Source organism: Canariomyces notabilis (genome assembly GCF_033297395.1).
Source record: "Canariomyces notabilis strain CBS 508.74 unplaced genomic scaffold N656scaffold_1, whole genome shotgun sequence".
Taxonomy (NCBI): domain Eukaryota; kingdom Fungi; phylum Ascomycota; class Sordariomycetes; order Sordariales; family Chaetomiaceae; genus Canariomyces; species Canariomyces notabilis.
This window is the reverse complement of record NW_027041823.1, coordinates 2479716-2499372: the sequence shown is the minus strand read 5'-3', so window position 1 is coordinate 2499372 and position 19657 is coordinate 2479716. Positions and strand designations below refer to the sequence as shown.

At 53.7% G+C, this 19657-nt stretch overlaps 8 protein-coding genes and 1 non-coding gene across 9 annotated transcripts; 6 read left to right on the top strand and 3 right to left on the bottom strand.

The window, feature by feature from the left end:
* Nucleotides 1-1476: 1476 nt before the first annotated feature.
* Nucleotides 1477-3203, bottom strand: N656DRAFT_700317 (MFS general substrate transporter; the record flags this gene model as incomplete). Its single annotated transcript, XM_064810860.1, has 2 exons — nt 1477-2461; nt 2530-3203. The coding sequence occupies 2 exons, from the start codon at nt 3201-3203 to the stop codon at nt 1477-1479; spliced, it is 1659 nt and encodes a 552-aa protein (XP_064675357.1).
* Nucleotides 3204-4551: 1348 nt separating this feature from the next.
* N656DRAFT_794220 (uncharacterized protein) lies at nt 4552-5420 on the top strand (the record flags this gene model as incomplete). Its single annotated transcript, XM_064817250.1, has 5 exons — nt 4552-4593; nt 4668-4702; nt 4771-4892; nt 4950-5126; nt 5182-5420. The coding sequence occupies 5 exons, from the start codon at nt 4552-4554 to the stop codon at nt 5418-5420; spliced, it is 615 nt and encodes a 204-aa protein (XP_064675356.1).
* Nucleotides 5421-5559: 139 nt separating this feature from the next.
* On the bottom strand, nt 5560-6502 carry N656DRAFT_698797 (uncharacterized protein; the record flags this gene model as incomplete). Its single annotated transcript, XM_064810737.1, has 2 exons — nt 5560-6345; nt 6407-6502. The coding sequence occupies 2 exons, from the start codon at nt 6500-6502 to the stop codon at nt 5560-5562; spliced, it is 882 nt and encodes a 293-aa protein (XP_064675355.1).
* Nucleotides 6503-6910: 408 nt separating this feature from the next.
* On the top strand, nt 6911-7556 carry N656DRAFT_773995 (uncharacterized protein). The gene is made up of 2 exons (XM_064814176.1): nt 6911-7249; nt 7307-7556. The coding sequence occupies exons 1-2, from the start codon at nt 7169-7171 to the stop codon at nt 7457-7459; spliced, it is 234 nt and encodes a 77-aa protein (XP_064675354.1). The 5' UTR covers nt 6911-7168; the 3' UTR covers nt 7460-7556.
* Nucleotides 7557-7718: 162 nt separating this feature from the next.
* N656DRAFT_t8 lies at nt 7719-7809 on the bottom strand. Its single transcript has one exon. It is a non-coding gene; the product is annotated as a tRNA-Pro (tRNA).
* Nucleotides 7810-9884: 2075 nt separating this feature from the next.
* Nucleotides 9885-11678, top strand: N656DRAFT_61138 (uncharacterized protein). The gene is made up of 2 exons (XM_064810297.1): nt 9885-10749; nt 10801-11678. Exons 1-2 carry the CDS (start codon nt 10020-10022, stop codon nt 11376-11378), a joined length of 1308 nt encoding a protein of 435 aa, XP_064675353.1. The 5' UTR covers nt 9885-10019; the 3' UTR covers nt 11379-11678.
* Nucleotides 11679-11977: 299 nt separating this feature from the next.
* On the top strand, nt 11978-12889 carry N656DRAFT_699857 (glutathione S-transferase; the record flags this gene model as incomplete). The annotated part of the gene is made up of 2 exons (XM_064810818.1): nt 11978-12217; nt 12293-12889. 2 exons carry the CDS (start codon nt 11978-11980, stop codon nt 12887-12889), a joined length of 837 nt encoding a protein of 278 aa, XP_064675352.1.
* Nucleotides 12890-13552: 663 nt separating this feature from the next.
* N656DRAFT_833951 (NAD-dependent deacetylase sirtuin-2) lies at nt 13553-15401 on the top strand. Its single transcript, XM_064818704.1, has 2 exons — nt 13553-14081; nt 14204-15401. Exons 1-2 carry the CDS (start codon nt 13931-13933, stop codon nt 15265-15267), a joined length of 1215 nt encoding a protein of 404 aa, XP_064675351.1. The 5' UTR covers nt 13553-13930; the 3' UTR covers nt 15268-15401.
* A 1945-nt stretch (nt 15402-17346) lies between these two features.
* Nucleotides 17347-18412, top strand: N656DRAFT_841392 (uncharacterized protein). Its single transcript, XM_064818988.1, has one exon. It carries the CDS (start codon nt 17381-17383, stop codon nt 18404-18406), a length of 1026 nt encoding a protein of 341 aa, XP_064675350.1. The 5' UTR covers nt 17347-17380; the 3' UTR covers nt 18407-18412.
* The last annotated feature ends 1245 nt before the right edge of the window (nt 18413-19657 follow it).

Genomic DNA, 19657 nt, shown 5'->3' with positions numbered 1-19657 from the left:
TACAAAAAGGTCTAAACTACAATGATCTAGACTAAAGATGAAAAAATATAATCTACAACTTGGAGTTGAACTTACAACCTACAGATTACAAGATTACAATTTACAGTACATCTACAGGCAATTACACTTCAAGCACACGTAACCAGCGATGCAAAAAGCTGGATGATAAGGTGCCTGGTGCGGGGAGGGAAGGAGCATTTGAGTCTCTGGGGAAAAGGTAGGATACAATACTGTCAAGGGGAATTGAGTGGTGTTGATATAACAGGTAGTCGCCAGGAATATACTGCCCCTAAAGAAACAGGATGTTGGGAAGACAGCCTGTTCCTGTTGTACAATACTGTTGGCCTGACCAGTACTGCTGTAAGCTGTTGTAGCCGACAACAGCTTGTTGTAGGAATCTTGGCTCTGTTGCGACACTAACAGCATTGCTAGTGAATGTTCCTGGACCCCCCCTCCCCCAAAGGTTGGTGGTTCCTGGCCAAATTGTGCTCGTAAGGCTAGATTGGCCAACCACGGCATCGCGTGGGCCGCGGTAAGTGCGCCCAGGGACATTGAGCACGCCCTTTTTTTACGTGATGCTGCTTCAGGCCGTGTCCCGGCGCGTTCGTATCACGAAAAATCCCTCCTCCTGTCCAGAAGTCAGAAGACAGGGCGGTTACTACGAAGGCGGGGTAACTATACACGGGAAAGGAGGACAATCGCAATATAAGACTTTTTGGTGATCGTCGTACGGGGTATGTATGTACTGTACAGTACAGTAACTACAGGAACAACCGTTTCACATCACACGGCATTGCAGGTGGCACAGCGTTGAAAGCCAACATTGTGCACACATGCAAAAACGCTTGTTTTCTTCTTGAGCAGCCAGGAGTCCAGGACATTCTAAGACTACTGTAACGTTTCCGTAGTTTAGCAGTAGTTCCAGTGAAAATGATTTACACAACGTTAGCAATCGATAGTCCGCCTTGGGGGCTGCCGGGTTGCCATCAATAGCCTGCGCCGTTGATTTCCAGGGTGCCATGTGTACATTTGCTTCCGCCATATACACTTTCACATGCTTAATTCCTCTAATGCTCTCCCATTCGCAGCAACAATGTAGGATGTGGATTGTCCTCATACATATACCTCGATATACCTAGTCGAAGATTTGCCGCCTAAGAAACCGATTCGCTATGAACACGTCAGAACTCGGTCAGATATATCCGCTCCTCTCCACCATGTAGTCTTCTGCGATACCGAACGCCCGGATTGCTCCATTCGTGATGTTCTGGAAGGATTGTAACTGCGCTATTACACCCTATGTCCTTCTATTTCCCGACATGCCCCGCTGGTCAGAACTGCCCAGCCAATGGTCTCTATCCGTTCTATAAGGTCCAAGACTTCAAGATCCCATTCTAAGGGCTTGCAGCAATGATGCAGTGATTACACAGTCGCCGCTCGTTGACTCCGGTGTCTGATGCTCCAACTTGGCCCTCATCATGAAGGCTCAGCTGCTGACCCGCGAGTATTGGGCAACCTGAACACCCAGAGTATTATGGTTGAGGTAGCAAAAAAGGAGCCGCCGGTGAGAAATGGTAGACCGACCCACGGCCCGCCCAGATCGAGCCCAACGCTGAGACTCTTGGCCAGCAGCGGACCAGCCACTGTCAGACCCACCATCTCCATGAAGCCGACAAGTGTGTTGGCGGTACCGACGTGGTGTTCCTCGACGAGTGCAGTGATGAGGGACCGGATTAGCATCGACATGCCCGATCCAAGAGCAAACCATATCAGCCCAAATGAGAAGAACACGCCATTTCCTGCGGCAGCAATGATCAAGCAGCCCAGAATCTGCACCACGCCTGACCATCGGGACAACCAGAGATCTGTCGAGACTCCCGGCATGCCAAAACGATGAATGCAAAGCCAGCTCGTGCCGGGCAGCAAGACCATGAGCGTGACCAGGCTTCCTGCGGTCCCGATTGACAGAATCATGGATGCCTTGCTCCACGTCCAACCGTATCGATCCGTTGCGTACTGAAGCAACAAGTCGCTGACAAATCGGCCCAGAACGACAAAAACCAGTGAAAGCATCAAGAATGCCACACGCTGGTTGCCGATAACAAAGGCCCACGTTTCGGCTAGAGCAGAACGGGCCTTATGCCAGAGCTTGTGCCGCTTGGAAATTCCGTCTCCATTCTCGGACTCAGGCCGGGGCGTCGTTTGCTGGCCGTGGACACCAAGAGTCTCGGGGATAACCAGAGCAATGAAGTTGGCCAGGATGAGGATAGCTACGGCAACGAGGAGTGGAATCCAAGGGTTCCAGACCATCATGAGACCAGCTAAAGGACCACCAATCATCTGGGCGGTGAGGAAAACGGCGCCAACCTGCAAGAAGGCGCTCGCACGGCTCTCAACTGACACCACATCAGCGATGAGGGTATAAATCATGGCCGTCGCAACGGCCCCACCACCACCGATCCTACCTGATTGTTAGCTACGAAACCCGCGAGGATGGTGGAAGTATGAGACAAGTAAGAAACAACTCACAGTTGAAACGCCGATGCAAACCATATCGTCCATAGTGGCATCACTTCCGAAAAGGAGAACACTACAGGAATAAACGCCTGCGACAACCAGATCCCCAACATACTGATCGCCAGCACGCCCTTCCTCCCCCACCGATCAGATAGGATCCCGTACGGCACTGCGCCCACGATACCCGGGATACAATCAAACGCGGCAGCCCAGCCCTTTAGCATCGCAAGATAGCCCTGTACGTCCGGGTATTTGCAGACTGGGTCATCCGTGAGAAAGATGCCCCCGGTGATCTGCCGTATCCACGTGCCCGCCGTCCCGTGGAAGCTTTCGCCGATGCTGGGCGAGGCTGAAGGCGGGAGGAAGATTTCCGGGTGCTTTTGGCGGCAGATGATGCTCTCCATGATGGCATTCATGGGGGGTATCATCATGGCGACGCCGAGCTCGACGAGGAATACGCCTAGTAATGCGAGGAAGAGCACCCTGGGGCGGAGGACGTCGCGGAGGTGGGCGAGGGGGTCAGGCCCCGTGGCGGAGTCATTATGCCCGTTGTAGCTACCATAGTCGGGGGAAACGTTCTCTTGCGAGGTCGGAGAGCCTTGAAAGGTTCCTTTGGCGGCGGCGGTGTTGGCGGTTGGCGTGGGCGTGCCGGCCAGCAGCGGAGTCCGCTCCGTGTCTGTGTCCATGTCTGTGTCGATGCGGTCGACCGAACGGCTGGCGGCCACCCGGGACATGATGGGGCGTGGCAGGGGGTTGCGCGACCCCAGATCGGATGAGATTTGACAATGGACGCAGCTAAATGGCGGGAGTCGGAAGAAAGTAGAAGGCGGAGAGATAGACAAGCAAATATAAGGTGCGGCAGGATTGAAGCCGCTATCAATAAATAACCGGGATGACGTGCAGAGTTGCAGGACGATTCCAGGCTACGGCGCACCTGCTAAATTGGGTAGATTGTCTGCTGACGGGAGATAAGTAGGCGCTGGGTTATAGGAAAATTTGCCCGTCTTCCTGTGGCATTTCAAGTTTTCCTGCCTTCATGCGAATCAGCAGTGTACGTATTTACATATCAGGGTATGTGGAATCTGTCGTACGAATCTGGTTGCGAACAAAGGTGCCTGACTTCTTTGTGGTGACACAAAACGGTCTGCAGGGAGATGGTCCTGGGCACGTTTTCAGGTCTTCGACCCCTGCCGAGATAGTGAGTCGTCCCTTTGTCTCACAGGGCAAACACCTGACGACAGGCCCTTTACGACATCAGACGGATTCTAGCTTTACGATGTGTAGACGTACGTTAGCTAGCGGCGTATATAACTTCCTGGATAAGAGATAGCGAATTGGGACGACTTGCCCAACTTGAGCCATCGTTTAGTCACCGTCACCCCCGAGGGGAAGTTGAAGGGAACTGCCCGGGCACGGAAAATGTGCGAATTCTGTGCTTGTTGCTGACGTCCGCTGGGGTGCTAATTACGTACTGTGCCTCACGCTCATCGACGGGCATGACCGACATTCTCACTTCACAGTGAGAGGTCATTGGTTGGGTGACTTAAGTGGTTTGCGACAAGTTACAACCAATGCGTGTCCGATTGCGACGAGCCTCGCAAGTCTGCGAACGGCCGGGGACGGGAGTTGTTAAGTGGACAGCATGTCATTGCAGATGGCCGCGATGGCATCTTGACCGCGTATTCGAGATCCACTTGACTGAGGTCTTGTTGATTGCGGGCAGGTGGGCCCCCTGCCTGAAAGCCAGCACGGCAGCCACCTCATCGCACAGGGGAAGGTGCCAGTGAGCTGGCGAACCACACTGCCGGCGACCATCCGATTAGCGATTAGCGGACCGACCCACTACGGAAGCCGTGCGGTCCAGCGGGTCTCAACCAAACACACGGGGCCACTCTCAAATCGCCCGGAACCGACGTGATCCTAAAGTGCCTTCCTCAACAAAATTACCACGAAGAAACAGTGGCTCAAGTTTCAGGGTACCTCAAAGCATCACACATTTATACCGTGCTTCCAATTCGAAGGATCCGCGAAGCTATGGCTGAAGGTGAAGCCAAGGTGATATCCACCGATCCTCTCGTAAGTCGCTTTCCCGGCAGCCAAACACGGCACCGAGCAGAAGGAATAGGAACCAATTTCGGAATAATGATTAGCATGAGAATGAGGCGGTTTGGACAAAACTGGTCAAGTAAGTCCGGGTCGCACAAGCTCATACCATCTGGAAAGGAAGCAAACCACGTCTAACAAGTAACATAGGAAAACGTATATAGACCCCAAAGGTGTCACCCGAACATGGGAATCTGCCGAGCGGACAACGAGGCCCAAGGGGAGTGACATTGACGGCGTTGGCATCGTTGCCATCCTGGAGAAGGAGACAGGTATTTCCCACTCAAATTTCACCTCTTAAGTCTCGGAAGCCAACAATGGCCCCACAGGCCCGGAAATCGTCCTTCAGAAGCAATATCGCCCGCCCCTGGACAAGATCGTCATCGAACTTCCTGCTGGTCTGATAGACGAAGGTGAGACGGCGGAGCAGGCGGCGATCCGAGAGCTCAAGGAGGAAACCGGCTACGTTGGAAAGGTGATAGAGATGTCACCGGTAATGTTCAATGGTTAGTACTTCCTTGCTGATCCACCCACGTCCCGCCTCTTCTGACATGTTGGCAGATCCCGGCTTCTGCAATACAAACCTCCGCATGGTTCATGTTAGCGTCGACATGAGCCTCCCTGAGAACCAAGACCTGAAGCCTGAGCTCGAAGAGAACGAGTTCATCGAAGTCTTCCTTGTCAAATTGGACGCACTCTGGGAAGAGTGCATCAAGCTGGAAGCTGAAGGCTATGCCATTGACGCGCGCATCGCCAACCTCGCTGAGGGCATCGAAATCGCTAAGCGGTTTAAGCTTTGAAGAAATACTGGGCAACCAGGGATGCTGAAATCGTTGACACGGTAGAGGTCGGGCATGCCGGGCTAGATAAAACAGGGAGATAAATCCGCAACCATAATGGAATGGCCATATCACGAAGCTAACGGGACTCACCTCCTACTCAAAGCTTGCCTTGCCTCCTCAATCCTTCCCACAGCGCCAAGGCAGCAAGACTCTTCGCGTCCCGGGCTCCCTCCCTCCAGAGGTCCTTCATCCTGACCAGCTTCAACGTGATCTTCTCACCATGCTCCCTCAGCCCTGTCAGCCGGCCCGTCCACTCGCCCAACTGTTCCCTCGGGACCCTGCGCTCGTGCATATAAATTGGAATGTACTCATCGCAGCCTCCAGGGGAGGGGTACACCGCGTTGGGCAAGTTCCCATCCCCTTTCCCAATACCACCACCCCCATCACCACCCTCTTCCGTTCCCCGCGCAGCCATCTCGCTCAAACAGACCAGCTCCGAACCCGGTATTTCCACCCCAAGCTCCTCCCGGATCTCCCTCGCCGCCTGGCCCACAAAGTCCCCGGCCTCGTCCACCATGCCCGCAGGCAGCTCAACAAACTCCAGGCTTCCCGCCGCAATGCGCGGCTGCACTGTCATGACCACGTACCTCTCGTCGTCATTGTCCTTTTCGCTGCTGTTGGGGTCGATGTCGTCGGGTATGAGCATGACCAGCATCGCGACGGACGGGCCGCGGAGAAAGACAGCACCGGGGAGCGTCTCGCCTTGGGCATTGGAGACGGCCGCCGTGAGCTTCACGAAGCCGAGGCGGGGGTTGTCTGTGCCCCCGAAGAGGTCATACGACTGGACTGTGATTGAGTGCAGCGCGTACGGAGAGGGGTGGAATGGGTGGGACGGGTTGGTGGATTGGAGGGAGAGGGAGGCTTGCAGGGTTGAGAGCCATGACTTGAGGTAACATGCCAGATGTCAGTGAGATTGAAGACAGTTAGGGGTGGGTTGCGCTCACGGTGAATGGGTGGAAGTTGAGTAGCTTTTCTTGGGAGAGGCCAGGGGGGAGGGTGATCGGGATGTGGTAGTCTCGGTGTTGGAACGTGCTCGACATTGTGCGGGAAAGCTGAAAAAATGAGGGCAGGCGGGAAACGAGAGTCGATGATGTGCAGGCGCGAGGAACGGCGAATCTACTTTGGTAGAGGGCCGTTAGGATGATTGGCATCGCGTAAAGGGTCATGAGCCAGCCTCGCATTCTGCCAGTTGACTACCTGAGGTTGACCCCGGTGCTGATACTCCCCACAAGTCCCCAGAAATTCAAGGTGGTTGCGAGTGGCATGCAGCGGAAGCCGGGGGGGTCGTGGGGTACAGTAAGCAAGTGCCAAGGGATGCTTAGTGTAGAACGCTAGGAAGGCCTGCAGGTCACCGTAATCGGTCTTGTATCGTTCGGGTTACTTCATGATCGTCGGGTCGTCTACTATCAACCTGGGTGCCCCTTCGGTGGTCGGATGATCGTTCACCGCATGAATCCATCATCTAGAGGCATCCTGTGGGTTCTCCTCCCCCTAGCTGTCATGTATCGCGACCTCCATAATGACGTTCCGGACGTCGAACTGCCATGACGTCATACAGGCGTCTTATACCTTTAAAGGGTCTCTTCACCTTCGTTGACACCTTCCCAGACACAAAACACTAAACTGCGAGAACAATCGAACAATTTACCAAGAAGATATTCCGGAAGTCGAAGAGTGTCGAATTCGGCCATTCAAAAATTTCCAACATGTCTGACAAGGGGGAATCAATCTCACACAACGCCGTCGAGATTGGCCATAATATCATCCACGGCGCTGGGCAAGAGACAGTAAGCCACAACATTCACAGTTAACCTCACTATAAGTCCACTAACACATACCGTCAGTCGACTCGGGTTGGTCGCGCCGACAAAACTGCACCAATGCCAGAATACAAGAGAGGTGCTGGACTGGAGAACATCGCAGCAAGCGGTGGACAGAGCCAAGGCATCGCATCAGGTCCGAACAAAGGGCAGGGCGGTCGGGGTAGCACGAATTAGGATAGGGCGAGAAATGTACGATATCAGGCCACTATCTGAGAATTGTGAATACCATTAAACAACAAGATAGTGTATCAAATTATCGCCTAACGGTTCTAACCTGCTGGCAGGAGATGATATGCGAGTAAGACACTACGCCCAATATAGCCAAGTACGATAACAACAAGTCGCAGACAATCGAAGTAAAGTGATTACCTTACGTGCTCGAAGGGTCATGCCAAAAAGAGTTGAAGGGGGAAAAAAAAATTCAGAAACTCAGGGGCCTGGCCGGGGATTGAACCCGGGACCTCTCGCAACAGAAGCAGTAGGGTTTTCCCTAAGCGAGAATCATACCACTAGACCACCAGGCCGAACAGTTTGATTTTACGTCAATTTAGAGCTCTTATCAATAGCAAGTTGTGCTAGTGTTGGCGAGTCTTAAAAGGAGGATTGAGGTTAGAAATATTCCGAAGCCATAAGACTCTTCAAGATTACCTAGGCTAGCAGTCCCGTAAGATTGTGGGTTTTCATGAGTCAAGGTACCATTTTCAGTATAGTTTCCGCTCATGGTCCAATCCCGCTCAAAGCAGCCACAAACCTCCCTGTAAAGCCACTGAAATGTGGCTAATGAGCGGAATTGAGCTATGAGCGGAAACTATACTGAAAATGGTATGGTAAAGTAGGTGAGGAGTACAGTTCACCCCTTGTTTGTTTGTTAGCGCAGGACTCTCGACAGGGGTTCTTGTCCAGAAACCAGAGAAATACTTCTCAGCAGCCAGACCGATTAACTTAATGCCAGAAAAAAGAGTATCTAGCATTACTCAAGAAGGCTATTCTCTTCAGAGCCTTTTTTCCGTGGGAAATTGGCCGTTTTGGTGCTGAAATTAAAGTCTTAGGGCTGACCCTGGTCTTGAAGTCAGGCGCTAACGAACAAACAAGGGGGAGACTGTATGGACCGTCGAGTCTTTACTTTGAGCGATGGGTGTATCTTTGAAGTTCAATTCGGGTTTGCCAGAACGACGTGGCACCTGGTTAGGAATGATACACGAGAATGTTAGGTAAGGTGGATTGCTGGCAAAGAGAGATACATTATGAACAAAAAAACTTAAGATCGGGCAAGAATGCCTTCGGCCTTCAGGGGTCCCTTGAAAAGCGATGAGAACCATTGCGATGATAAGGGTCCAGGGGAATGAGCAGTGGCCTCGGAGACTCGAACGGCTTATTTCACAGCAGCTCTTGTTTGCTTAGCACTAGGAATGAGCGAAGTTGAACCACAACGGCTTTGAGAAACAAATCTTGAAGTGGCCTTCTTCTGGCCTTGGAAAGGTTGCTTTCGTTGGCCATATGACTGGCTGATAGATGCGTTGCTAAGCGATGATATATGTCCTTCAATTCTTCGAAGCATCTGATTCGGAACCGCCCGCTTTCCCTTCAAGTAGAACCGGGAGGCAAAGCGGATGATACTATTCGTATGCGTCTGCGGACCGCAAGTTGGAAGTTTGCAAACTATTGAGTATGATTCGTGTCGTAAGCGTAGAGTTTCTCGGCTCTAACTACCCTTGATTGCTTTCGGTTCGACTTGCCTGGTATTTATGCTGTGTTTTGTGACTGAAACATGCTAATTCAGCAATCGGATTTTCAAGGGGCGAATACCTCGACGTTCACTTGCCCATGGTACTGATCGATATGTAGGTTACCCGCGGGAGCTTGGCTCACACTGAAACTGAAACACGAGAGGGTTGACAGCGTCTGGTTGCTCTGGATAGCTGAGGGCGCGAAATGTCTTGTACTGTAACAATTCTAAGTTGCTTCTTTCTCAAATCAGCGAAGAAGCGCAGCCTATGCAGGCAACAGGTCGTGTGCTCGAGCTCCGTAAAGATCAAGAGCCAGCGAGGCACACACGCGGCACGGCGGCAGGGCAGTCGAATTGCAAGGTAAGAACCAATCAGTGAAACCAGATCGACGCCCGCCCCACACATCTGCGGCGTCACAGGTTTCTTCCGTCTCCACTGCCGGGATCCGATCAAACGCTTATCGACAACCAGATGCTGCCCTTTGGCTACGTCTCTTCTTGGCAGGTTATTCTTCCACCACATTTTGGCTTGAGACAGCTGCGCCCGGGACACAGCTGCGACGGGAGCCTGCATTGACTTACGCCGAGCACTGCCTAAATCGGAGTCTCCTTCTCTACGAGTCCGCTAACAGGGTCTGGGGAATCGACTGCGCAAAATGGCGTCTTGTGGGATCGGGATTGGAGTCAAAGTCAGGGAAGGGGCAAGCGCGAGTGGTTCCCTGTCCAGGTTGTCCCTGATTCTCAGTGCAAGAGTGTTACGACTCTTAATGCTCGCCTTGGCGCCACTGTCGGTCTTGGGCACACTCGTTCTGTCCCTCTCATCTTTTCTGTTCGCATACCGGTACTTTCTGAAGGGCAGCTGGTCTGCAGTCTCGGCGTTTGGTTCTTGTTGGTCCTGGAGGCTTCTTTTCGTTGTACATTGCTTTCCTTTGAACCAAGCTGAGGCCGGCCGATGAGTACAGACTGCCACCACCAGACCAAGCTAGCAGGACATCCTACGACCAAACCATGAGGCTGACAGGTCCGACTCTCCGCCGGCGGAACCACGCCTGGCTGCAGATGAGGAGTCGGGAGATCGAGGCTAAGAGGCTCGCTCGACGCCAAGAAGAGGCCGAAGATGCCGACGATGAGAGTGGTGAGGAGGCAGACGACGGGGCGGACTCGTCTGACGAGGAGGGCGGCGCCATAGATTCATCTGATGACGAGTCCGACGAGACCACAACTACAACTGTTCCTCCGCCTGCTAGTACCGGGACGGCTGGCGTCGGTTCAGGAGTCCGAATAATAGCTCCTGGAAACGCTGGGGCAATAATCCAGCCTGGTGGAGGAGCACCAGCTATACCGGGCGTCGCTTTGGGGGCTGAGAATCCTCAAGATATCGACACAGACGCTGAAGAGTCGGCGGATGAAACCTCATCTCTTCCCGCCTCAGGAACACCGTCACCGACCACGTCGCCGTTCCCGGGTTTCGTTGGGACCACGCCGACAACCGCCATCACCGAGTCGGCATCCCGCTCCGCAGGTCTTGAGCCAATACTGACACCGACCCAACCGGCAGCAATCGGACCTTCGCCTACCATTCCGGCAACCGATACTGTACAATCCGATGTCTCCACGATTGTTCCCGTTGACCGTCAATCCAGCCAGCCCGAGGGGGAAAGTCTCGGTACGACCGCACCAGTAGAGCAGAGCAATATCAACACTGGGGCCGCCGCGGGCATCGTAATTGGAGTCCTCGGTATGTCTTGGTTCCAGCGCATTGCTGTGCTATGTTACTAACGTCATACAGCGCTCATCGGTATAATGATCGGCGCAGCCTTTTTCTGGAGGAAATGGCGCCGCGATCGTGGCCTTCCCTTCCTTCCATTCCGTCCATTCAAAGGGGAAAAGCTAGACGATCGCCCATACTCACCCGAAATCTCCGGTCCCCTTCCTGGCGGGTTAGGCATTCACAACCCTGCAAAGACGAACACCAAGATCATGGATGACCTCATGAAAGCCGCGTATGCGGTCGACGGTGGGACGAATAACATGCAGGCCGCCTTCAATTCGACACCTAAGCCGCCTCCTCAACCACCGCAGGCGGCGTTCATGGACGAAAAAGCCTATGTCGCGCTGGCAGGACCTCTAACCCCAAGGACGCCAAAGCCGGTATCCAGGTGGCTCGATGAGGTCAAGACGCCTACCCAGTCCGAAGCCCCGGGGATTCCGCCGTCGCCACAGATGCCGCGTTCGGCTTCGCCGCCGCGGCCTGGCCCGCCGATGGCTGGCCCCGGTAGGATACCGGAGGCGCCACGACCGGCGTATCACGGGAGGGAGACTATGACAACAGAGACCACGAACACTAGTGTTCGGTGGTATGGTTGAGCGTCATGATTCGCTTCAGAACCCATTGTATGTTGCTTGTGGGCTTGTGTGAAGTCGCCTGGGGCCAGCTTCGAGGCGGGCATTCAGCGGCAACACTCAAAGGTTACCTAACGAGCGATTCAATCAATAGCCGGTCAGGGACATGGTGTGTTAGACTTGACGTCTTGAACGCTTTGCACCAATGAATGTACACTACAACCATGAGTACCTTACCTATTAGACCGTGACATCGCCCCCGCCTCTGCGACACATAGCACGTCATCGGCTACAGACTCGACTGGTGGCCCAGGATCAGAGGTCCCAGTACCGCCCCACTATAGAATATTGCTAACTTTGATTTCTGTGCTGGATAGCTCATATAGAATCAAGGTACCACCAGGCAGACTGACAGGCGGGTCTCACCCATCTCCACCCCGCATATCCAGATATCCTTCCTCGTCTGCAGAATCACATCAACCGAAGATACCTCTTTAGATTTCCCAGCCGCATCTCCTGCTACCATCTCCTTTGGACCGCATCCCGCATCCATCCACAGCACCATCATATCACCATCATCACCATCATCACCACCACAGCCAACAAAACTTAAAAAACAAAAAATGTCGACCATCGACACAGGCCTGGACCCCCACCCCACAGGCGCCGCCGCCGCCTTCGCGGCCGCCCACAGCGCCTCGCACCCGCTCAAGCTCTACGGCAGCTGGTTCTGTCCCTTTGTGCAGCGCGCCTGGATCGTCCTGGCCGAGAAAAAGATCCCCCACCAGTACATCGAGATCAACCCGTACAAGAAGGAAGCCGGGTTCATGGCGCTGAATCCAAGGGGGTTGGTCCCCACGCTCGTGCCGGAAGACTACTCCTCGGCCGGAGGTGAGGAGGGAGGTGGACCAGGTGGTGGAGTAGACGGGGGGGAGAAGAAGAAGAAGACAAAAGCGCTGTATGAGAGCACGGTTGTCTGCGAGTACCTCGATGAGCGGTACGTTGGCGGTGACGAAGGCAGGTTGATGCCCGAGGAGGATGTCTATGAGCGCGCGCGGTGCAGGTTGTGGAGCAACCACATCGTTACGCGGATCGTCCCGGGCTTTTACCGGCTGCTGCAGCATACCGAGGACAAGGGATATCCCATTGAGGAGGCGCGGGCGGAGTTATTGAAGGGGTTGAGGGAGTTCGCCGGGGAGATGGTGGATCAGAGCCCTGACCCGGAAGGGCCGTGGTTCCTCGGCAGCAAGTTCAGTCTTGTCGACGCCATGCTCGCGCCGTGGGCTAAGAGGTTGTTCTTGATTGACCACTACAAGCCGGGCGGGGTGGGGATTCCGAAGAAGGGGAAGAGAGGGGACGATGAGGCGGTTTGGGAAAGATGGTATCGCTGGTTTGATGCGGTGGTGGAGCGCGAGAGCGTCAAGGCGACGTGGAGTGATGAGGAGATGTATATCAAGGCGTATAAGCGCTATGCGGAGGATAAGACGCAGTCTGAGGTGGGACAGGCGACGAGAAAGGGGCGAGGGCTGCCCTAGAGGAACACTATGTGTCTCGCTGGATTTGGCATCCTCGGTTACGATACTTACCCCTAGCTAAGGTACCGTGGATACCTAAGATGGGTTTGTAGCGTATTCTACTTGGCCAAATGAGGTCAAACAAAACCTTCATCGTGCCTATAACCGATGGCAAATGGCCCTTCGTTCTATCCAGCGGTCTAGGTTACCAGCTGGGTATGAACGATAGCCTGATAGCACATCATGACAGTTGCTTCGACGAAAAATTTTGAGCTGCTATTCAAATTCGCGCTTCAGGTTGCAAATCAGACACAAAATTCCTAAGGCAAGGTACTATGTATTCATAAGTTGAGAAGTAAGGAAAAAAAGCGTTTGAAATCGCGGTTAACATCCGACATGGATCATGATGGGCCTGAAGATCGATTCAGGAGTAAGATGAAGGTACGCTGCATGAGGTGAGCAACCCACAGGACAAACTGAGTCGTATTAATACAGCTGAGCTTGGGTTCCCATAACAGTGCCCTTGCAAGTCAAAGTTATTGATCGCTTCGGGAATTGGCGATGCGGAAGGTTGCTGACGGTGAGATCATAAGTTTAAAACCCTAACCCTCAAAATTGCCACTGCTCGCAATCTCTGCCCACCTGCAGTTGCAGGATGTGTGATGTAACAGGAGCGACCAACAACTGAACTGAGACTCCAAGCTTGTCTGGGGTTCGGTGATCTTATCTGATATTGGCCCTTTCCCTCTGCCTTTGAACCATTCCCTCATAATCAAGCTGCCACCCTCAGTCCTTCGCAAAGTCGTCAATTCCATACCGAGCAATTTATTGCCAGTCTCTCACCTGAACCCCTCCTCGCGAGCATTCAGCGGCACTGCACAGCCGCAATTCCCCAAGATAGGGCGTCGACACGGAGCAGGGTCACGCCCGCGTGCCCCGGGCAAGTATTCAGACGATCTTGACGACTTCGACCATTCTGAAGACTCGCACGACTTTCCGGTTCAAGGAAAGCGCCCAAAGCCAAAAGTGAAGCCTAAGCGCAACAAGCGCAACAAACGCAGGATGGGCCAAGAACAGTCCGTCGTAGACGACGACACCCCTCCCCAGACGCTGTCAGAGCGCAGCGTGGCAGCTGTAGCAGAGTACATCAAGTCGGGCCGGGCCCGACGCATCGTTGTCATGACGGGCGCAGGCATCTCAACCGCAGCAGGCAGTATGTGTCCAACAATCTCATTATCTCACCTTCAATCTCACTCATGATTCATCTGAGTGTGACTCGCCCCACTCATAATTGAAGATGACGTTCTGACATAACCCTCCCCCGTTTCTTTCCAGTCCCCGACTTCCGCTCTCCAGAAACAGGCCTCTACGCCAACCTGGCCTCGCTCAACCTGCCCGAGCCGGAAGCCGTCTTCGACCTCTCCTTCTTCCGACAGAACCCTGCCCCCTTCTACGTGCTCGCCAAGGACCTCTACCCAGGCAACTACCACCCGACCGTCTCGCACGTCTTCATCAGCCTGCTGGCCTCCAAGGGCTTGCTGCACCAGCTCTTCACGCAGAACATTGACTGCCTCGAGCGCGCCGCGGGCATCCCCGCCGACCTCATCGTCGAGGCCCACGGCAGCTTCGCCGCCCAGCGCTGCATCGAGTGCAAGACGCCCTTCGGCGACGCGCCCATGCGCGAGCACGTTCGCGCGGGAAAGGTGCCCCGGTGCGAGCGCGCGCCCGAGTGTGACGGGCTGGTCAAGCCCGATATCGTCTTCTTTGGGGAGGCGCTGCCGCGGCTGTTCTTTGAGCGCACCCGCATGGCGGCCGAGGCAGATCTGATCCTCGTTATGGGAACTAGTCTGCAGGTGCACCCGTTTGCGAGCCTGCCGAATTTGGCTCCTGAGTCGGTGCCCAGGGTGCTGTTCAACCTGGAACGTGTCGGCACGCTCGGCTCGCACGCGGATGATGTGCTCGTGCTGGGCGACTGTGATGCGGGGGTGAGGAAGCTGGCGGATGAGCTGGGGTGGAGGGAGGAGCTGGAGACGAGGTGGCGCGAGCTGGTTGGCGAGGAAGAGGCGCAACGGCAGTTGCAGGGGGCGAAGAAGAGGGTTGCTGGGCTGCACGACGAGGTGAGCAAGTTGGCGGATGAAGTGGGTGAACTGCTGCATCTGCAGGAGGATCAGGATGCCGAGGAGAAGAGGAGCAGCGCGCCGCCTAAGGAGGGCGTGGTGAATCAGGGGCCAGAGGAGGTGCCGCAGACTTCTCAGAGTAGCGAGCCAGTAGCGACGAAAGCGGCCGACAAGGAGCAACCAGATGACAGGGGAGGACCGGTAGAAGCTAGTAAAGAAGAGGGCGTTAAAGATGGGATCAAGGCAAATAGCGCTGATACGGCAGCCAAAGCCGCGCTATAGCAGAGTTAGAACCTGGCTATAGACCGTGAGAATTCAGGGACACCAGTTCAAGACCATCATGGCATATCTGGTTAATGAGAATGGTGTTCGAATGGATTTAATCAATCCTGCTAGCGGGATAGACATTGTGAGGGAAACTCAGTCGCACAATCAGACGGATTGTGTTGAAGGTCTTCTGTCTCGAACGACTGGAGAGTTTTGATGCTAGGTACTTCAGAAGATAAGACCTCACATCGCTAACGCCGATCTCTACTCTCAATTACAGAGTCGTAACACGGGCTCGCCTAATAGGAGTGCTATGATGAAAACGTTGATGGTATTAGGTAGCTGGGGACAACCGGACGGACTTTCATCGCTTTCGCGGTTCTAAACGGCCATCACTGCTTGTTTCTCGTTGTGTCAGGTACCTTAGGTTAGGTGGTCTGAGTATACATCAGCTACATGTCACCATGTATCTATCTCAACCTCTATTCCAGTTTGAAAAGAGATCTCTTTGAAAATATCTTCCCAACGTGACTTTTCTAGCTTTCATCAACATGGAGCCCCATCTCCTCGGCAGCGTATTATGTTCAACTGAAAGGGTACATTCAGGGGACCAGCTTACACCTGCTTTCGAGAATGGCATTGGTCTGATCAAGAGGACTTTGAGGTCCTAGAAAGACTTGGCTCACTTGTTGCTAGGTGGCCCTTACTGGTACCGGGGTTCTTGAAAAAGAGGATTGGATTGCATTGGGTAGGTAGGTACTTGGGTACATAAGTCAAGTCCTCCTTCCTACTTTCAACCCCCTACGGGTAATGGAGAAGTGGTCGAGTGGGTACGTGGTATTAAAGTTGCGTTCCTCATCTTTGGCTTCTTCACTGAAGCCCTCGGTTCGATTCCTCCAAGGAGGGCAACGTTGAGAAAATAGGAACTAGAAGCGCTCTAGCAAATCGCCGACAAGTCGAAAGGTGAAGGCAGACAGAGAATCCAGAACATGTCCTCTCTCATGGTCCATCAAAAATCCACCAATTACCACCTCCCCCTGGTCCAAGCACGAAAAGGACGACAGTATCAGAGTCCGTTCGAGAGGTAGCTTGAAGATCATTTGCGGGAGTCCTCCTAGGTGTCCCTCACCAGCCAAACCTCCGAGTCTTCTGCTACTTTCTCGTGGCCCGGCTTAACAATCCGCCGCTGGGTCTCAGGGTCGTTCACTTGTATCATAACTCCACCACCGGGCACAGGAACAATAGGTAGTCACAGAGATGTGACCTTCCACCTGTGACGTGTATTTGTTGGGGCTCATCTATACCGTAATATGCGGGTCCGCAGGCTCAAGCGTATCCGAAACTTCCTCCCATTCGAACCTCAATTCCTCCCGAGGAGGGCAACGCCAGGAGAACACGGAAGGGTATAAGCTACGTACCAATGGCCTCACAATCGAAAGGTGAAGGTGGACAGAAAAACTTACATGGGACAATCTTGGGTAGTTATACTAGCAACAGCAGCATTGATGTTCGCCATTTTTTACTGGGGGGCTGCTATTGCTGTGTAATGAAGGGACGGCTGTTCTTCTATGGTAGAGTTCACTGTCTCCCAGGTGGCAATGACATCGAGGATTATGTCGGCGTCTGCGATTATACCGGCCTGCCAATGTGATGGTCACAGGGAATACCGACGAAAGGTGAAGGTGACAGTCTAGGAGAGAAGAGTCAGGGTGTAACTTACGGGTAGCGTAAGGGAAGAGATAATTTACGGGTAGGGAACTTGAAGCATACACATTCAACAATGTAAACTGTCCTGGGTCCACCGAACAAGATGAGATTTTTGACGCATTTCGACCTGAACAAGCCAATTGCTATTGTTGATTTACAGAATAGACTCGTTACACCCAACCTCCGAACAGCTATCAATACCACAACCCAGTCCACACATATAAACATGGAGAGGCAGCACCATGGAACCAACATTTCTTGTCAAACGCACAGCTATCTGGAATCCCGAAGGTGAAGCACAGGGAGTCTTCAGTTTGATTTCGATACTTACACTGCACAACAGGAGTTCGACACGAATATCAAGGGGACTTCCCCCAGGGTCCCCTTCCTGCCTTGCTCTTGCTCCACGACCAAGGTCACAATGTCCGACAAATACCCACCTGTATTTGACAGTGACAGCGAGGAAGACGAGCAGGTTGAAAAGCCTCGTACCAACCCCAGTGAGAGCACCATATACCCGTCTGTGTTCGACAGCGACAGCGACAGCGAAAGCCAGCACGACGACAGCGAAGACAGCGACTGGGAGAAGAGCAAGCACAGGAAGGACACCCGATCCACCACGCTGACAGATGATCCACCAGTGCCCGGATGCCCAGCCAAACCGAAAACACAGACACAGAGGATCCAGCCGCCCGTCTCACTCCTGACGCTGGCCCTCAAGCGGCAGCAGCAGCTCAACAAGCGGAACCCGCCCTTGCCCCTTGTCCTGCCAGCGAAGGAACGGAACCCGCCATCGCTACTGACACAGGGACTCGAGATCCTCCGACAAGCACCAACTACATCACTTCTCCGACAAGCTTCCGCACCACCGCCTCAGCAAAACTTGACAACCTACCAGCAGCGAACCAGGAACTTGAAGTCTACCGCTATCCGATGGGCTGATCAACAACCTATCCCTATTCGCAACCAGCAATGGCAGCTTCAGCAGGCCCTGGCCGCCAGGTTCAACCAGAACAATAACAACCCCCCGGTCCGTCTCCCTCTAGAATCCGGGCTCGACCGCGAGATGCAGCCCGCAAACAGAAAACAAGCCCTGGACTTTGCCGTGCTGCGCACGTCACTCCACCGCGACCGCACAACCCTTCCTCAGGCCGGGCCGATGCGGAATCCCTTCCCTCCGCACAACAACACCACCACCAACAACAACAACAACACAAATGGTGAGGAGGTGGTTGTCGTCCCCCGTGACAGGGAGTGGGCGTGCTGCAACTGTGGCGCGGGCAACTCGCGCTATGAGTTTCTGTGCTGGGCCTGCGCGGCGCATTCCAGGGGCGACGGCGGCGGACCCGACGGGCACTGCTGCGCCACGCTTGACCCGGATGGGCCTGAGGGTACCTGGGCGGGACAGCTGGTTGGTGAAGGCAGAGACATACCCCCTTCTTGCTAGAAGTAGGTGGGGGTTGTTGGAGCTGAGTTGTGCGACTGTTGCAAGCCACCTGGACCAGGCCGGACCCGGACTTCACTTGAGGTTCGTTCACTGGACGCGACACAGTGGAAAGGCGGCGGGAGACAGTGGAGAGAAGGAGAGGAGGGGCGGGGAGAAACCGAGACATACCTAGTCCTCGGGGGATTCGGGGAGAGTGATCCATGGGTCCCTCTTGTGCCCTGGACTGATACTGACCTTACCTAGGACCCGCACCTGACACTGACAGGGACGGCAACCCGTAAATGTTGTGAGGGCCCAAAGATGCCTGATCCGGTGAGTTGAGTGATTGCTTGTGGCCTCGACAAGAGGACTCGGCCCGCCTGAGTAAACAGTGGGTGAGACTGACTTGATTTTGTGCGGCCTGTGCCTGGTATAACTGACCTTTTTGCTGCCCAAGTGACGAATCTTTTTTTTTGGGCGACTAGGTAGGCAGGTATTGGTTTGGTTGCGCCCGGAAACTAACACACTGTTCAGCTGTCCTTCCGGCATGCTGTAGTCACAGAGGCAAGAGTACCTTAGATATCTGGATGTATTAGCGAAGCCAGGTTAGAGTGGGCATACCTGCCTCTATACCCTTACTCTCAATAGACCACTATTACCCAAATCAAGTATCTTCCCCATTCATAGGTAGTTTCGATGATTCATGGAGCAAATGTAGGATCAAGCGCTCGGTTGTATACATAGGGTAGCAGGATGCTGGATTTCAGACGTGCTCGAAGAAGATGAACGAGTTGTTTGAATGATTTCCGCAATTTGACAAGCTTCAATGACCCTGTTCAAAGCATGCCAAATCCCCGGGGCAGAGTCCGTCAAGACAAAGGAGCTGGATCAACTCAGGAACCTCTTTTGCTACGTCTGCCCAGGTCCGAGGCTGGAGAGCAGCAGACCTAGTCATTATAGGATATAGGGCAACTCAGTTCAAGTCAATGCAAGTCCCATTCCTCACTCACCAACCTAGAATAGCTGACCCGAGTAACCGCTGATTTCTTTCCGCGCTCACAGTGATTCCTAGCAAGACACCGTATACTTAGAGAATCCAAGTTTGATTTGAAAGGATGCAACGCCAATCCTGCCCTCAATGATAAGCGCGCCCTCCGAACCTTCCAGATTGGTCCCAGCCTGTCAAACTCCAACAGATACATATGTTAAAAAACGCCAAGGAAAAAGTAGGAATGTACAGGTAGTCAGCCTGACTGAGGATCGGCCGATGGA